This window comes from Argentina silus (assembly GCF_951799395.1).
Source record: "Argentina silus genome assembly, chromosome: Y".
In the NCBI taxonomy this organism is placed as follows: Eukaryota; Metazoa; Chordata; class Actinopteri; order Argentiniformes; family Argentinidae; genus Argentina; species Argentina silus.
Window position 1 is genome coordinate 232501 of NC_139654.1, and position 17510 is coordinate 250010.

General features: G+C 45.3%; 1 protein-coding gene and 1 pseudogene across 2 annotated transcripts in view; both read left to right on the forward strand.

Moving 5' to 3' along the window:
- The window catches only part of LOC310823685 (uncharacterized protein), a 131859-nt gene that overhangs the window by 112371 nt on the left and 1978 nt on the right, over positions 1 to 17510 (forward strand). The window contains 1 exon segment of the mRNA XM_083696545.1: positions 17160 to 17333. Within this exon segment, the coding sequence (XP_083552671.1) occupies positions 17160 to 17333 (174 nt within the window).
- LOC310823905 (NLR family CARD domain-containing protein 3-like) lies at positions 11838 to 17216 on the forward strand (annotated as a pseudogene). The gene is made up of 7 exons (XR_014555071.1): positions 11838 to 12029; positions 12491 to 12604; positions 12847 to 12960; positions 13203 to 13316; positions 13771 to 13861; positions 14043 to 14274; positions 14859 to 17216. The product of XR_014555071.1 is annotated as an NLR family CARD domain-containing protein 3-like (transcript).

The following is a 17510-nucleotide window of genomic DNA, read 5'->3' on the forward strand; positions in this document are numbered from 1 at the left end:
AACGAGGACTACAGATAAAACTATACAACTAGGACTACAGATCAAACTAGGACTACAGATCAAACTATAATACTTGGACTACAGATACAAGTTGGACTACAGATAAAACTATAAAACTAGGACTGCAGATAAAACTATGAAACTAGAACTACAAATCAAACTGATCAAATTGTATTTTCAAGCTTCTTTAGTTAATCACTATAGTTTTCCTTTTTTCCACTTTATGATCTGATCCTTTGGTGCTCCAAGCTACATGATGAGTGATAAGGAAGTAGAACTGTGGGTGGGTGAGGCTACGTCTTGATCACATAACAGAATTGAGTGACTGCCAGTTTCTTTGCCTTCTGCAACCTGACACCTCCTCAGAATTATTCACACACACGATCATTTCATTGGATCAGAAATATCTTGCCCCACCCCTCCCATGGTCACACATTGACAGGTAAGTCACCTGATCTGTCCTCCGTGTCTGTCATCAGTAGAGAAGTTCAGTCTCAGACTAACCTCTCAGTCAGACAGCAGCCATCAGACTGTCTTTAGTCCTGACTCACAGACAGAGTGGAGAACTGCAGACGACCAATCGAAAAGGAGCAGAATGATCAGTTAGGCAGCAAAGCTCTGTTTTCTCTTTACTCTGGAGACGATGGCTGCTGTTGGAGACTAAGGAGTCGAGTACCAAGTCTCTAAGGGGTGACTGGGAATCACGGAGCAGGGACACTCTCCTGTGTAACAGCTAAGGGATGAGCTCCAACGTGTGTCCACAACCAAGCCAGAAGAAGAGAAACGTGAGAAACTCTCTTGTTGATGAATCATCATATTTAACAAGATTGAACTGTGATGGAAATGTTCACTGTGAGTGTTGTGTTGTGTGAACTGTGATCCTGAGCAGTAAAAATCATATCACTGTTTATGGTTCTTGTTGATCATTAACCAGGAAGAGTGTGCTCTGCTTGAAAAGTGTACTTGTGGTGTTGTGTTGTGTTGTGTTCTGTGTAGTGTTGTGGTGTGGTGTGGTGTGTTGTTGTGTGTTCTGTAGTGTGGTTTGTAGTGTTGTGGTGCGTAGTGTTGTGTAGTGTTTTAGTGTGTTGTGTTGTGTGGTGTGTAGTGGTGTGCAGTGTTGTGTGTGTAGTGGTGTGTAGTGTAGTGTAGTGTTGTGTAGTGTAGTGTAGTGTTGTGTGTGTAGTGGTGTGTAGTGTAGTGTGGTGTGGTGTGGTGTGGTGTGAGCTATGATACTGAGCAGTAAAAGTTATGTAAGTGTACATGTTGTTGTTGATTATTAACCAGGAAGGGAGGGTACTATGACTATGATGTATCATCTGATATTAACAGTTACGGTCCAGAGTCAAACTGACCTGGCCTCCATTTTCAGGCTGGCTTTATTTGTGAGTTTAAAATGGAAAATAGCTTTGATTGATGTCTGTTGCACATTCTTAATGCATTAAAGGGATAGATCACAAAAATAATCTTTTTTTTTATTTTTATATTATACATATTATATATATATCCACTCACCGGCCACTTTATTAGGTACACCTGTTCAACTGCTCTTTAACGCAAATATCTAATCAGCCAATCACATGGCAGCAACTCAATGCATTTAGGCATGTAGACATGGTCAAGACGACCTGCTGGTGGTTTAAGTGACTTTGAACGTGGCATAGTTGTTGGTGCCAGACGGAGGGATAGAGGTATTGAGGGAGGGAGGGAGAGAATGAGAGAGTGGAGGGAGGGAGAGAGGGAGAGAGAGAAGGGAGGGAGGCAGATAGGGAGGGAGAGAGGGAGGGAGATAGGAAGGGGAGGGAGGGAGGGAGGGAGAGAGAGGGGGGGAGGGAGGGAGAGGATGGAGGGAGAGAGGGAGGGAGAGTAGTAGAGAGAGGTAGGGAGGGAGGAAGAGAGATGGGATGGAGAGAGGAGGGAGGGAGAGAGAGGCACGGAGGGAGAGAGAGGCACAGAGGGAGAGCAAGAGGAGGGAGGAAAGGGAGGGGAGTGAAAGAAAGAGAGTAAGATTGTGACAGAGAGAGAGAGAGAGAAAGAGAGGGAGGGAGAGAAAGAGAGAGAGAGAGCGAGTGAAGGAGAGAGAGAGGGAGGTAGGGAGGGAGAGAGGGAAGGAATGAGAAAGAGGGAGGGAGAGAGGAAGGGAGGTAGGGAGAGAGGGTGGGAGGTAAAGGGAGAGGGGGGGGTAGAGGGAGAGAAGGGGGTAGGGAGGGAAAGAGAGAAAAAGACAGAAAGAGGGAAAGAGAAAGAGAGAGAGATTGGATGGGGAGAAGAGGTAGGGAGGGAGAGAGGGGGGAGGGAGAAAGGGAGGAAGAGAGAGAGGGAGAGAAAGAGAGAGAGAGAGTGAGTGAAGGAGGGAGCGAGGGAGGTAGGGAGGGAGGGAGGGAGAAAGAGGGAGGGAGAGAGGAAGGGAGGTAGGGAGAGAGGGAGAGAGGGTGGGAGGTAAAGGGAGAGGGGGGGTAGAGGGAGAGTGTGGGGTAGGGAGGGAAAGAGAGAAAAAGACAGAAAGGGAAAGAGAAAGAGAGAGAGATATTGGATGGGGAGAAGAGGTACGGAGGGAGAGGGGGGGGGAGAAAGGGAGGAAGAGAGAGAGAGAGAGGGAGAGAGGATGGGAGGTAGAGGGAGAGAGGGGGGGGTAGAGGGAGAGAGAGAAAAAGACAGAGAAAGTGTATAGTGTAGTTTGTTGTGTTGCGTTGTGTTGTGTTGTGTGGTGTGTAGTGTTGTGTTTGGTGTGGTGTGGTGTGGTGTGGTGTGTAGTGTTTTAATGTGGTGTGTTGTGTGTGTGTAGTGTAGTGTAGTGTAGTGTAGTGTTGTGTGTGTAGTGGTGTGTAGTGTAGTGTAGTGTAGTGTAGTGTTGTGTGTGTAGTGGTGTGTAGTGTAGTGAAGTGTAGTGTAGTGTAGTGTAGTGTAGTGTAGTGTAGTGTAGTGTAGTGTAGTGTAGTGTAGTGTAGTGTGGTGTGAATCTACCCTAGTCTATATGGTGTACACACCTCCTTAGAGTAGAAAGGAGAAGCTCGGCCCGGCACAGGGGGAAGAGGAGAGAGAGATGTGGCCCTCCTCGACACACGCAGCTCTCTACTACACGTTGTACAGCAAATGGGAGGCGTTGACCGAGTCAGTTACAAAGAACTGTCACGTGTGCAGAGTAGTGTGTCTATGGTTGTGTCTACTGTAGACACTGCTAACAAGCTCTTGAGCTTAGAGACTCTATCCTAGTCGAAACACATCTTCTAGTCGGCCATCATGCTTTATGTTAACATGTATAGTTTACTTCTCTCTTCTGTTCTCCCATGGACCAACCACAACTACCACCTCATTTCCTGAAGTCACCTCAAGTGTTTCTAGTCGTAATTATGATTATGAAAGTATTCAGACCCCTTCACTTTCTCCACATTTTGTTGTGTTTTTGTCTCAATTAAAAATGAATTAAATTAAAAGAATTTGACATCAATCCACACACAATACCCCAGAATGACAAAGCAAAAACACGTTTTTTGAAATTTCTGTGAATTTATTAAAATTTAAATACAGAAATCCCTCATGTACAGAAGTATTCAGACCCTTTGCTATGACACTCTTAAAATGAGCTAAAATGCAAAAATCAACAATTCACTCAATAAGTTGAATTGAGTTCAAGTCATTTTGGAATAAATATCTTCGTTTTTATAGTGTCTCTGATTTGCATCGGAATCAATTCCACACTGTGTGGATTAGGATGTCACGACAAACTCAGCAAATTTCATGATTTTCTCTTGACCCTGACAAACTCCCCAGTCCCTGCCAGAGACAAACATACCCAGAATACTAGGACTACAGATCAAACTATAATATTAGGACTACAGATGCAAGTAGGACTACAGATAAAACTATAAAACCAGGACTGCAGATAAAACTATAAAACTAGAACTACAAATCAAGCTGATCAAATTGTATTTTCAAGCTTCTTTAGTTAATCACCATAGTTTTCCTTTTTTCCACTTTATGATCTGATCCCTTGGTGCTCCAAGCTACATTATGGGTGATAAGGAAGTAGAACTGTGGGTGGGTGAGGCTACGTCTTGATCACATAACAGAATTGAGTGACTGCCAGTTTCCCTGCCTTCTGCAACCTGACACCTCCTCAGAATTACTCACACACACGATCATTTCATTGGATAAGAAATATCTTGCCCCACCCCTCCCATGGTCACACATTGACAGGTAACTCACCTGATCTGTCCTCCGTGTCTGTCATCAGTAGAGAAGTTCAGTCTCAGACTAACCTCTCAGTCAGACAGCAGCCATCAGACTGTCTTTAGTCCTGACTGACAGACAGAGTGGAGAACTGCAGACGACCAATCTAAAAGGTGTGTCCACAACCAAGCCAGAAGAAGAGAAACGTGAGAAACTCTCTTGTTGATGATTCATCATATTTAACAAGATTTAACTGTGATGGAAATGTTCACTGTGAGTGTTGTGTTGTGTGAACTGTGATCCTGAGCAGTAAAAATCATATAACTGTTTATGGTTCTTGTTGATCATTAACCAGGGAGAGTGTGCTCTGCTGGAAAAGTGTACTTGTGGTATTGTGTTGTGTTGTGTTCTGTGTAGTGTTGTGGTGTGGTGTGGTGTGGTCTGTTGTGTTGTTGTGTGTTCTGTAGTGTGGTTTGTAGTGTTGTGGTGTGTAGTGTAGTATAGTGTAGTGTTGTGTAGTGTAGTGTTGTGTGGTGTGAGCTATGATACTGAGCAGTAAAAGTTGTGTAAGTGTACATGTTGTTGTTAATAATTAACCAGAACAAGAGGAGGAAAGGGAGGGGAGTGAAAGAAAGAGAGAGAGAGATTGTGACAGAGAGAGAGAGAGAGAGGGAGAGAGAGAAAGAGAGAGAGAGAGCGAGTGAAGGAGGGGGAGAGGGAGGTAGGGAGGTAGAGAGAAAGAGGGAGGGAGAGAGGAAGGGAGGTAGGGAGAGAGAAAGAGGGAGGGAGACAGGAAGGGAGGTAGGGAGAGAGGGAGATAGGGTGGGAGGTATAGGGAGAGGGGGGGGGACGTAGAGGGAGAGAGAGAAAAAGACAGAAAGAGGGAAAGAGAGAGAGAGAAAGAGATTAGATGGGGAGAAGAGGTAGGGAGGGAGAGAGGTAGGGAGGGAGAGAGGGAGGGAGAGAGAGCCAGTGAAGGAGGGAGAGAGGGAGGTAGGGAGGGAGGGAGAAAGAGGGAGGGAGAGAGGAAGGGAGGTAGGGAGAGAGGGTGGGAGGTAGAGGGAGAGAGAGAAAAAGACAGAGAAAGTGTATAGTGTGGTTTGTTGTGTTGCGTTGTGTGTTGTGTTGTGTTGTGTTGTGTTTGGTGTGGTGTGGTGTGTAGCGTTTTAGTGTGGTGTGTTGTGTGTGTAGTGTAGTGTAGTGTGGTGTGGTGTGGTGTGGTGTGGTGTGGTGTGGTGTGGTGTGTTGTGTAGTGTTGTGTGAGTAGTGGTGTATAGTGTAGTGTGGTGTGAGAAAATGGAAAATAGCTTTGATTGACGTCTACTGGACATTCTTACTGCATTAAAGGGATACATCACAATTTGTTTTTTGTTGTAACATTATATATAGTATATCTCTATCTGACAGAGAATCAGAGAATCTATCCTAGTCTATATGGTGTACACATTTCCTCAGAGTAGAAAGGAGAAGCTCGGTCTGGCACAGGGGGAAGAGGAGAGAGAGATGTGGCCCTCCTCGACACACGCAGCTCTCTACTACACTGTAACAGAGTCCGTTGTACACAGAGGCAGACGCAGTATTTCGGTGAGGGATTTTGTCCCGTTTATTATCATATACACGTAGTCTTTTCAGCCCGTCTCAACGTTTTCGCGGTTTTACAGTCGTCCTCTCTCTGGCAAACCGCTCTCGTTCCCAGCCCTTCTACTGAAACGACAAAGGCACACACATCTTAAGCACTTAGCCAACGAGGTTTCATTTGCAACAGGTGTGCAACGAAGCCTCGCCGACACAACCCTGGCCACGGTCCTGTAGCTCCCTCTACAGGCCGAACGCTACATGTCCCCCCACATACACGTTGTACAGCAAATGGGAGGCGTTGACCGAGTCAGGTCAGAGAGGATGAGGGGAGACACATTTAACTGTGTAATTGTATTGATAATTTCCTGTACTTGTAACATTCAAGCCTCTGTTGTTTTATATTGATTGTTACATTCCTTTACAGTTCAGTCTTCTTCTAGTTGGTACTGTCGGCTTGTCCTGGACCAGCAGACAACCGTGACTGTTGAACCCTACCTAGACCTTGTCCTGGATCAGCAGACAACCGTGACTCTTGAACCCTGCATAGACCTTGTTGAGTGAGTCCCACATCACATCATCAACCCATCAACACATCAATCATCCAATTTCTAGTCTGATTTTTGCTTTGGTCATTCTTTTAAGTTTATTTCCTGCAGCATGAAAATCATGTGATCCTGAGCAGTAAAAATCATATAACTGTTTATGGTTCTTGTTGATCATTAACCAGGAAGAGTGTGCTCTGCTGGTAAAGTGTACTTGTGGTGTTGTGGTTTGTTGTGTTGTGTTGTGGTGTGGTGTGGTGTGGTGTGGTGTGGTGTTGTGTGTTGTGTTGTGTTGTGTGGTGTGTAGTGTAGTGTTGTGTTGTGTGCGTAGTGTAGTGTAGTGTTGTGTAGTGTAGTGTAGTGTTGTGTCTAGTGTAGTGTAGTGTAGTGTAGTGTAGTGTTGTGTTGTGTAGTGTGGTGTGGTGTGGTGTAGTGTGAGCTATGATCCTGAGCAGTAAAAGTTGTGTAAGTGTACATGCTGTTGTTGATAATTAACCAGGATGGGAGGCTATGATGACTAAGACTTTGACTATAATTTATCATCTGATATTAACAGTTATGGTCCAGAGTCAAACTGACATGGCCTCCATTTTCAGGCTGAGCTGGTTTCATCTGCCAGTTTAAAATGGAGAATAGCTTTGATTGACGCCTACTGGACATTCTTACTGCATTACAGGGATAGATCATAAAAATAATCTTTTTTTATTTGTTATCTTATATTATACATATATATATATATATATATATATATATATATATATATACACTCACCGGCCACTTTATTAGGTTCACCTGTTCAACTGCTCTTTAACACAAATATCTAATCATCACATGGCAGCAACTCAATGCATTTAGGCAAGACAACAAGACAACCTGCTGAAGTTCAAACTGAGCATCAGAATGGGGAAGAAAGGTGATTTAAGTGACTTTGAACGTGGCATAGTTGTTGGTGCCAGACGGAGGGATAGAAGGAGTGAGGGAGGGAGTGAGGGAGAGAATGAGAGAGAGGAGGGAGGGAGGGAGGGAGGGAGAGAATGAGATAGAGGAGGGATAGAGGGAGGGAGAGAGGGAGAGATAGAGGGAGAGAGAGAAGAGAGGGAGGCAGAGAGGGAGGGAGAGGAGGGAGATAGGAAGGGGAGGGAGGGAGAGGGGGGGGAGGGAGAGGATGGAGGGAGAGAGGGAGGGAGAGTAGTAGAGAGAGGTAGGGAGGGAGCAAGAGAGATGGGATGGAGAGAGGAGGGAGGGAGAGAGAGGTACAGAGGAAGAGAGAGAGGCACGGAAGGAGAGAGAGGCACAGAGGGAGAGCAAGAGGAGGGAGGGAGGGAGGAAAGGGAGGGGAGTGAAAGAAAGAGAGAGAGAGATTGTGACAGAGAGAGAGAGAGAGAGAGGGAGGGAGAGAAAGAGAGAGAGAGTGAGTGAAGGAGGGAGAGAGGGAGGTAGGGAGGGAGAGAGGGAGGGAGGGAGAAAGAGGGAGGGAGAGAGGAAGGGAGATATGGAGAGAGGGAGAGAGGGTGAGAGGTAGAGGGAGAGAGGGGGGTAGGGAGGGAGAGAGAGAAAAAGACAGAAAGAGGGAAAGAGAGAGAGAGATTGGATGGGGAGAAGAGGTAGGGAGGGAGAGAGAGAGAGAGGGAGAAAAAAAGAGAGAGAGAGAGAGAGTGAAGGAGGGAGAGAGGGAGGTAGGGAGGGAGAGAGGGAGGGAGGGAGAGAGGTAGAGGGAGAGAGGGGGGGAGGTAGAGGGAGAGAGTGAAAAAGACAGAGAAAGTGTTTTGTGTGGTTTGTTGTGTTGCGTTGTGGTGTGGTGTGGTGTGGTGTGGTGTGGTGTTTGGTGTGGTGTGTTGTGTGTGTTGTGTTGTGTAGTGTTGTGTTTGGTGTGGTGTGGTGTGTAGTGTTTTAGTGTGGTGTGGTGTAGTGTGAGCTATGATACTGAACAGTAAAAGTTGTGTAAGTGTACATGTTGTTGTTGATTATTAACCAGGAAGAGAGGGTACTATGACTATGATGTATCATCTGATATTAACAGTTATGGTCCAGAGTCAAACTGACCTGGCCTCCATATTTAGGCTGAGCTGGCTTCATCATAAAAATAATCTTTTTTTTTTATATTATATTATACATATTATATATATATACACTCACCGGCCACTTTATTAGGTACACCTGTTCAACTGGTCTTTAACACAAATATCTAATCAGCCAATCACATGGCAGCAACTCAATGCATTTAGGCAAGACAACAAGACAACCTGCTGAAGTTCAAACTGAGCATCAGAATGGGGAAGAAAGGTGATTTAAGTGACTTTGAACGTGGCATAGTTGTTGGTGCCAGACAGAGGGATAGAGGGAGTGAGGGAGGGAGGGAGGGAAGGAGAGAATGAGAGAGAGGAGGGAGGGAGGGAGGGAGAGAGGGAGGGATAGAGAGAGGGAGAGAGGGAGAGAGAGAAGGGAGGGAGAGAGGGAGGGAGGGAGGGAAGGAGAGAATGAGAGAAAGGAGGGAGGGAGAGAGGGAGGGATAGAGGGAGGGAGAGAGAGAAGGGAGGGAGGCAGGGAGGGAGGGAGAGGAGGTAGAGAGGGAGGGAGATAGGAAGGGGTTGGAGGGAGGGAGGGAGGGAGGGAGAGAGGGATGGAGAGAGGGGGGGGAGGGAGAGGATGGAGGGAGAGAGGGAGGGAGAGAGGGAGGGAGAGTAGTAGGGAGAGGTAGGGAGGGAGGAAGAGAGATGGGATGGAGAGAGGAGGGAGGGAGAGAAAGGCATGTAGGGAGAGAGAGGCACAGAGGGAGGGAGGAAAGGGAGGGGAGTGAAAGAAAGAGAGAGAGATTGTGACAGAGAGAGAGAGAGAGAGAGAGAGAGACAGAGCGAGTGAAGGAGGGAGAGAGGGAGGGAGAAAGAGGAAGAGAGAGAGAGAGAGAGGGAGAGAAAGAGAGAGAGAGTGAGTGAAGGAGGGAGAGAGGGAGGTAGGGTGGGAGAGAGGGAGTGAGGGAGAAAGAGGGAGGGAGAGAGGAAGGGACGTAGGGAGAGATGGAGAGAGGGTGGGAGGTAGAGGGAGAGAGGGGGGTAGGGAGGGAAAGAGAGAAAAAGACAGAAAGAGGGAAAGAGAAAGAGAGAGAGAGATTGGATGGGGAGAAGAGGTAGGGAGGGAGAGAGAGAGGGAGGGAGAGAGAGAGAGAGGGAAAGAAAGAGAGAGAGAGAGCGAGTGAAGCAGGGAGAGAGGGAGGTAGGGAGGGAGAGAGGGACGGAGGGATGAAGAGGGAGGAAGAGAGGTAGGGAGAGGGAGAAAAAGACAGAGAAAGTGTATAGTGTGGTTTGCGTTGTGTGTTGTGTTGTGTTGTGTTGTGTTGTGTTGTGTTGTGTGGTGTGTAGTGTTGTGTTTGGTGTGGTGTGGTGTGGTGTGTTTTAGTGTGGTGTGTTGTGTAGTGTAGTGGTGTGTAGTGTAGTGTAGTGTGGTGTGGTGTGAGCTATGATACTGAGCAGTAAAAGTTGTGTAAGTGTACATGTTGTTGTTGATTATTAACCAGGAAGGGAGGGTACTATGACTATGATGTACCAGATGATATTAACAGTTAAGGTCCAGAGTCAAACTGACCTGGCCTCCATATTCAGGCTGAGCTGCCTTCATCTGCCAGTTTACAATGGAAAATAGCGTTGATTGACGCCTACTGGACATTCTTACTGCATTAGATTAGATTAGATTTGATTCAACTTTATTGTCATTGTGCAGAGTACAAGTACAGAGCCAACGAAATGCAGTTAGCGTCTAACCAGAAGTGCAAAAAAAGCAGACAATGTGAACAATATATACAGGTAGTGCAGTATAAGCAGTATATGAGCAGTATAAGTAGTGCAGTATAAGCAGTACATGTATTAACAGTAACATTATAAGCAGAATAAATATAGAATGCAGTATGAACAATATAAGCAGTATATGAGCTGTATAAGTAAGCAGTATAAGCAGTATATGCATTAACAGTAATATTATAAGCAGAGTAAATAAGCAGAATAAATATGGAATGCAGTATGAAGAGTACAAACAGATATGGACAGTCTGTGTAGTGTATTAACAGTAGCATTCTAAGATGAGTCAAAAATAATGATATGTGCATTATGAACAGCATAGACAGATATGTACAGAAGAGCAGTAGTATATAGTATAAGAGCAGTGTGTATAAGTGAAGATACAGTATGTACAGTTTATAGGAATGCTATAGGGTAAGAGTAGTACAATTGTCCGGGGGGGGGGGTGTAAGTAGGTTGTCACCTAGGGGCAGAGTTGGAGTTCAGTAGGGTGACACCCGCAGGGAAGAAGCTTCCTCTGAACCTGCTTGTTCGGGTACGGAGAGACCTGTAGCGCCTCCCGGAGGGGAGTGGGTTGAACAGTCTGTGGTTGGGGTGAGAACTGTCCTTGACGATGCTGCGTGCCTTACGCAAGCATCGCTTGCCTTGGACAGCCTCAATGGAGTGGAGTGTGGACCCGGTGATGCGTTGGGCAGTTTTCACAACCCTCTGCAGTGCTTCCGGTCAGAGGAAAAGGTAGTGAGGATGCTCTTGATGGTGCAGCGGTAGAAGTGCACCAGGATCTGAGGAGACAGATGGACCTTCTTTAGTCTCCTCAGGAAGAAGAAAGCTGGTGAGCCTTCTTGATCAGGGTAGAGGTGTTGACAGTCCAGGAGAGATCCTCAGAGATGCGGACACCCAGAAACTTGAAGCTGGTGACTCGCTCCACATCAGTCCCGTTGATGAGGATGGGGGTGTGTGTGCCAGCTTTTGACTTCCTGGAGTCCACAATGAGCTCTTTGGCATTCCTGGTGTTGAGAGCCAGGAAGTTGTTGTCGGTGCACCACACTGTTAGGTGCTGGACCTCCTCCCTGGGATAGCTCACAAGGGATAGCTCACAAAAAAAAAACAATCACATTATTTTTAATATATATACTGTATATGTGTACATATTATATATCTCTATCTGACAGTGAATCAGAAAATCTACCCTAGTCTATATGGTGTACACACCTCCTCAGAGTAGAAAGGAGAAGCTCGGCTCGGTACAGAGGGAAGAGGAGAGAGAGATGTGGCCCTCCTCGACACACGCAGCTCTCTACTACACGTTGTACAGCAAATGGGAGGCGTTGACCGAGTCAGTTACAAAGAACTGTTGCTGAAGATTTGCTTCTCCCTTCAGACAAGTTGACTCAACATTCCAGTTGTCTGACCAGACATTGACCTTGTCCTGGACCAGCAGACAACCGCGACTGTTGAACCCTGCCTAGAACTTGTCCTGGACCAGCAGACAACCGTGACTCTTGAACCCTGCATAGACCTTGTTGAGTGAGTCCCACATCACATCATCAATGAAATATTCATTTAATTTCATATAATAGGGAAATCATTCGGTCATTCTTTTATGTTTATTTCCTGCAGCATGAAAATCGTGCGTGAGTGTGTGTGTGTGTGTGTGTGTGTGTGTGTGTGTGTGTGTGTGTGTGTGTGGTCTTTGGTCTCCTTTAACGTGCTGCGTGTGTTCATTGGGTTTATAGCAGGAGGTTCTTTGAGGAGAGGAGAGAGAGGAGGGGACCACTGCCTCTAAAATGAGTCTCTCTGGGGAGAGAGAGGAGGGGACCACTGCCTCTAAAATGAGTCTCTCTGGGGAGAGAGAGGAGGGGACCACTGCCTCGAAAATGAGTCTCTCTGGGGAGAAAGAGGAGGGGACCACTGCCTCGAAAATGAGTCTCTCTGCGGAGGTTGAAGACATGGGGTAAGACAAGAGTCTCTGGAGGGCATTTACCATGAAGATTATGATACTGATGATGATGATGATGATGATGATGACAGATACTTCATTCATAACCAGATTAATGTTAGACAGAGGAATGTAGATATACTGTAGTTCAATGCATACTGGAGCAACAGACAGTGTTACAACACTCACTAGAAGGAGTGTCCACGGAGAAGGAGAGTGGATCCTGGAGGGAGATGGCCACTAAAAACCTAAAAGCTACTGACAATACAGATATATTAATTTGGACTGGTTACACCGTCCCCACTCTCCTCCTCCCAGCGCACCCCAACCCTCCATGGTAATGGGGATCCCCTGAATGAAACAAAGACACGTTCATTAACACTCTGTCCTTCACAATGCCACCCTGCTGTGGAACTGGCTCTCGAAGCTCAGCTCATATGGCACATTTAAAAACACAACTCCACCTTGTAATGCAGGGTCCAGCAGGAGAGACCAGCCTCACCTGTACCTAGCTGTGTGTCCATGAAGAGTGACCACTCTATGGACCATCCAATACACTTCAGACAAGGAACCAGCACTGCTAAACAATGGTAGGTGTATCATGGGGGATGTGATGAACTAACAGCTAGACTACGCCACCTGTTTGTTTCACGTAGTCAATATTCTAACAACACACAAACACACACTCATATGAACACATGACATCCATTATCTTCTGTTAAACATATGAGAATATTGGTGTCTGACAACACAGATACCCACTCATGAACATGTGCTGTTCATTGTCTCCTGTTAATGAATGTGAGAATGTTGGTGTCTTTGTGTTTGACAGGGTCCAGCAGGAGAGACAAGCCTCACCTGTACCTAGCTGTGTGTCCATGAAGAGTGACCACTCTATGGGCTGTCCAATACACTTCAGACAAGGAACCAGCACTGCTAAACAATGGTAGGTGTATCATGGGGGATGTGATGAACTAACAGCTAGACTACGCCACCTGTTTGTTTCACGTAGTCAATATTCTAACAACACACAAACACACACTCATATGAACACATGACATCCATTATCTTCTGTTAAACATGTGAGAATATTGGTGTCTGACAACACAGATACCCACTCATGAACATGTGCTGTTCATTGTCTCCTGTTAATGAATGTGAGAATGTTGGTGTCTTTGTGTTTGACAGGGTCCAGCAGGAGAGACCAGCCTCAGCTGTACCCAACTGTGTGTCCATGAAGAGTGACCACTCTATGGGCCGTCCAATACACTTCAGACAAGGAACCGTCACTGCTAAACAAGGGTAGGTGTATCATGGGGGATGTGATGAACTAACTGCTAGACTACGCCACCTCTTTGTTTCATGAGGTCCTCAGAGTGTGCTGTTCACTGTCTCCTGTTAATGAATGTGAGAATGTTGGTGTCTTTGTGTTCGACACAGGAATGTAGATATACTGTTGTTCAATGCATTCTGTAGCAACAGACAGTGTTACAACACTCACTAGAAGGCATGTCCACGGAGGAGGAGAGTGGATCCTGTTGGGAGATGGACACTAAAAACCTAAAAGCTACTGACCATACAGATATATTAATTTGGACTGACTAAAACGTCCACCAATGTCAGTTTTTTGTAATATTCATCTGACCCAGGAACTATGTTTAGCGGTATACACTCTGAAGTTATTCTATTTGAGAAACTGGGCCTCATTCACACTTCTTTGGATAAAGACATCTGCTTATTTCTTGTTTTTACCCAGAATCCCCAGTGACCAGGTGGAGAGACCAGAGTCAGAGATTCCCAGTGGTCAGTCTGTCCAGAGTCAAAGTGAACTGGCCTCCATATTCAGGGTGAGCTAAATAAAAAGTATGACACTGAAGGTGGCAAAGTCATCCCCATATAATTTTTTTTTTTTCTTGTTTCAATTGCATGCCAAAGTCAAGTGTTTTTTGTATTTAGTCTCTCTACTGTGTGTAAAGGTTTACCCATAATTGTCTATCTCACTCCACTTTATTTTTCTAAATGTTTCAGTCGCTTGAAGACAATGTCATCACTTTACTGAGAAATGAGCTGAAGAGGTTCAAGAGGCTTATTTCTCAAGACTACCCAGAGTGCTTTGAGAGTCAGGGGGAGAAAGAGCAAGTGGTGGATGATGAAGAAGAAGAGAAGCAGGAGAGCAGTGCCAGAGAAGGGGCTCTGAAGATCACACTGCACGTCCTGAGGAACATGAACCAGAAGGAGCTCGCTGACACACTAGAGAAACGTAAGAGACCTCATGTGTTTTCACAGAGAAGTGTTACTGGGCTGAAATATTATTGAAAATACAAACACCACTAACTGTAATTATGATGTATATCCCCATTTGGTCACTCTTCATATTATGTTGCCTCTATAACTTAGTGTCTCTGTAATTACTCCAGTAACAAGATTGGTTGTTTCTGTATAATTGCATAGTAATGGGTTTGGACAGTTTCCTACAACACAGATGGAATAAGTACTGTTCTTTCCTACACGTGTAGTAATATATCATTCAACTACACTACATACTATGTAATGAATTCTTATATAATTAATTAATAATTAATTACTATATAACAACTTGTTAATTAATACATGTGGTCTTCTGTGGCTCAGTCGGTAGAGCATGGCTTTAATAATGCTTAGGTTGTGGGTTTGATTCCTGCTGGGACCATATATACTGAAATGTATGCACTCACTGCAATGTAAGTCGCTTTGGATAAAATGGCATATAATTATATATATATATATATTTACAGTTCCTGCAGGTATTGGGTCAACTTAATCTAAAGTGTCCAGGAATATTTCTTTAATTGTTTTGTCATTCAGGTGAGCTTGCTGTGGTGTGCCAACAAGAACTCAAGTCCACCCTGAAGATGAAGTTTCAGTGTGTGTTTGAGGGAATAGCTAAGCAAGGTAACCCAATACTTCTCGATAAGGTCTACACAGAGGTCTACATCACAGAGGGTGGAAGTGGAGAGGTCAATAATGAACATGAGGTCAGACAGATTGAGACAGCATCCAGGAGACCAGCAACACAGGAGACACCAATCAAATGCAACAACATCTTCAAGCCTTTACCTGGACACGACAAACCAATGAGAAATGTGCTGACAAAGGGAGTTGCTGGCATTGGAAAAACAGTGTCAACTCAGAAGTTCATTACGGACTGGGCTGAAGGAAAAGCCAATCAGGATGTCCAGTTCATATTTCCACTTCCTTTTCGGGAGCTGAATTTAATGAAAGAGAAGAAATGCAGTTTGAATGAACTTCTTGGTCATTTCTTCATTGAAGTAAAAGAGTCAGGAATCTCCAACTTTGACAAGTATAAAGTTCTGTTCATCTTGGATGGTCTGGATGAGTGTTGACTTCCTCTAGACTTCAAGAATAACGAGACATGTTGTGATGCCACAGAGTTAACCTCAGTGGACGTGCTGCTGACAAACCTCATCAAGGGGAAGCTGCTTCCCTCTGCTCTCCTCTGGATAACCTCCCGACCTGCAGCAGCCAATCAGATCCCTCCTGAGTGTGTTGACCAGGTGACAGAGGTACGAGGGTTCAACAACCCACAGAAGGAGGAGTACTTCAGGAAGAGAATCAGTGATGAGAACCTGGCCAGCAGAATCCACACACACATAAAGTCATCAAGGAGCCTCCACATCATGTGCCACATACCAGTGTTCTGTTGGCTCTCAGCCACTACCCTAGAGAGATTGTTGGGTGAAGCAGAGAGAGGAGAGATGCCCAACACTCTGACACAGATGTACACACACTTCCTGGTATTTCAGACCATACAGAAGAATGTGAAGTACCTTGGAAACCATGACAGAGATCCACAGTGGGATAAAGAACAAATTCTGTCACTGGGAAAACTGGCCTTCAATCAGCTGGAAAATGGCAATCTGATCTTCTATGAGGAAGACCTGAGAGAGTGTGGCATTGATGTCACAAAAGCCACAGTGTACTCGGGAGTGTGCACTCAGATCTTCAGAGAGGAGAGTGGGCTGCACAAACTGTTCAGCTTTGTGCATCTGAGCATCCAGGAGTTTCTAGCTGCTTTATATGTGTTCCTCACATTCAACAACTGCAATGAGAATCCACTGGTTAAACAGAAATCCTCATCCATGAAGCTATGGTCATCACTGAGATGCACACCTCTGGTCGACTTACACAAGAGTGCAGTGGACAAGGCCTTACAGAGTCAGAATGGTCACCTGGACCTGTTCCTGCGCTTCCTCTTGGGCCTCTCACTGCAGTCAAATCAGAATCTCCTACGCGGCCTTCTGACACAGACAGGAAGCAGCTCACAGACCAATGAGGAAACAGTCAAGTATATCAAGGAGAAGATCAGGGAGAATCCCTCTCCAGAAAGGTGCATCAATCTGTTCCACTGTCTGAATGAGCTGAATGACCATTCTCTAGTGGAGGAGATCCAAAGCTACCTGAGCTCAGGACGTCTCTCAGAAGCCCAACTCTCACCTGCACAGTGGTCAGCTCTGGTCTTTGTGTTGCTGACTTCAGAAGAGGAGCTGGATGTGTTTGACCTGAAGAAGTACTCCAGATCAGAAGAAGGTCTTCTGAGGCTGCTGCCAGTGGTCACAGCCTCTAAGACGGCACTGTAAGTAGATGGACAAAACACTGTATTGATACTTGAGCGATGAATGGAGTACGTGATCACTTACTACTACAGCGCTACCACGGATACTCACACTGCAGCTCAAATGAAGACTTTTGGTCTGACATGAAGCAAATATCATAGGTAGCATATATAATAACATGGCTGGCTGTGTTCACAGTTCATGAGTTTGTCAGCTTTATTTTAGTGAAAGTGGAATTAGTCAGTTCTCTAGCCAGTTACAATTGGTGCAGTTGGAAGGAGCTCGCCACTCATCTCCTACTGAAAGCTCTATCCATTATTTAAGGCATGAAAAGTATGGATACATGATCATTTCACCTTTAAAATGAAGTGAAATGATTAGAAAAAATGTTGTTCTATGTTAAAATCCCGAAAATGTCATTATATTGTAATTAGGTGCGGCGACATGCAACTGGAAATGATAGAACACATCACATATGTACATTTTTCTCTGAGTTAAAAAGACTTGATGCTTGTATTTATTCCTCATTCAGGCTGAATGGATGTCACCTCACAGAGAGATGCTGTGAAGCGTTGGCCTCAGCTCTCAGCTCAGACTCCTGCCACCTGAGAGAGCTGGACCTCAGTCATAATGAACTAGGTGACGTGGGGGTGAAGCTGCTCTCTGCTGGACTGGGGAGTCCACACTGTCAACTACAGACACTGAGGTGAGGTCTCAGACTATTCTTGTCGTCAGACACATCATTCCTAACTGTGTTACATTATAATTCAATGGAATCAATGATACTTCAACAGAAAGGCTCAATTATTGAGACAGACAATGTACATTATCTTCCAATCAATTACTATAGTGTGTGTATGTGTGCATGTGTGTATGTATGCAT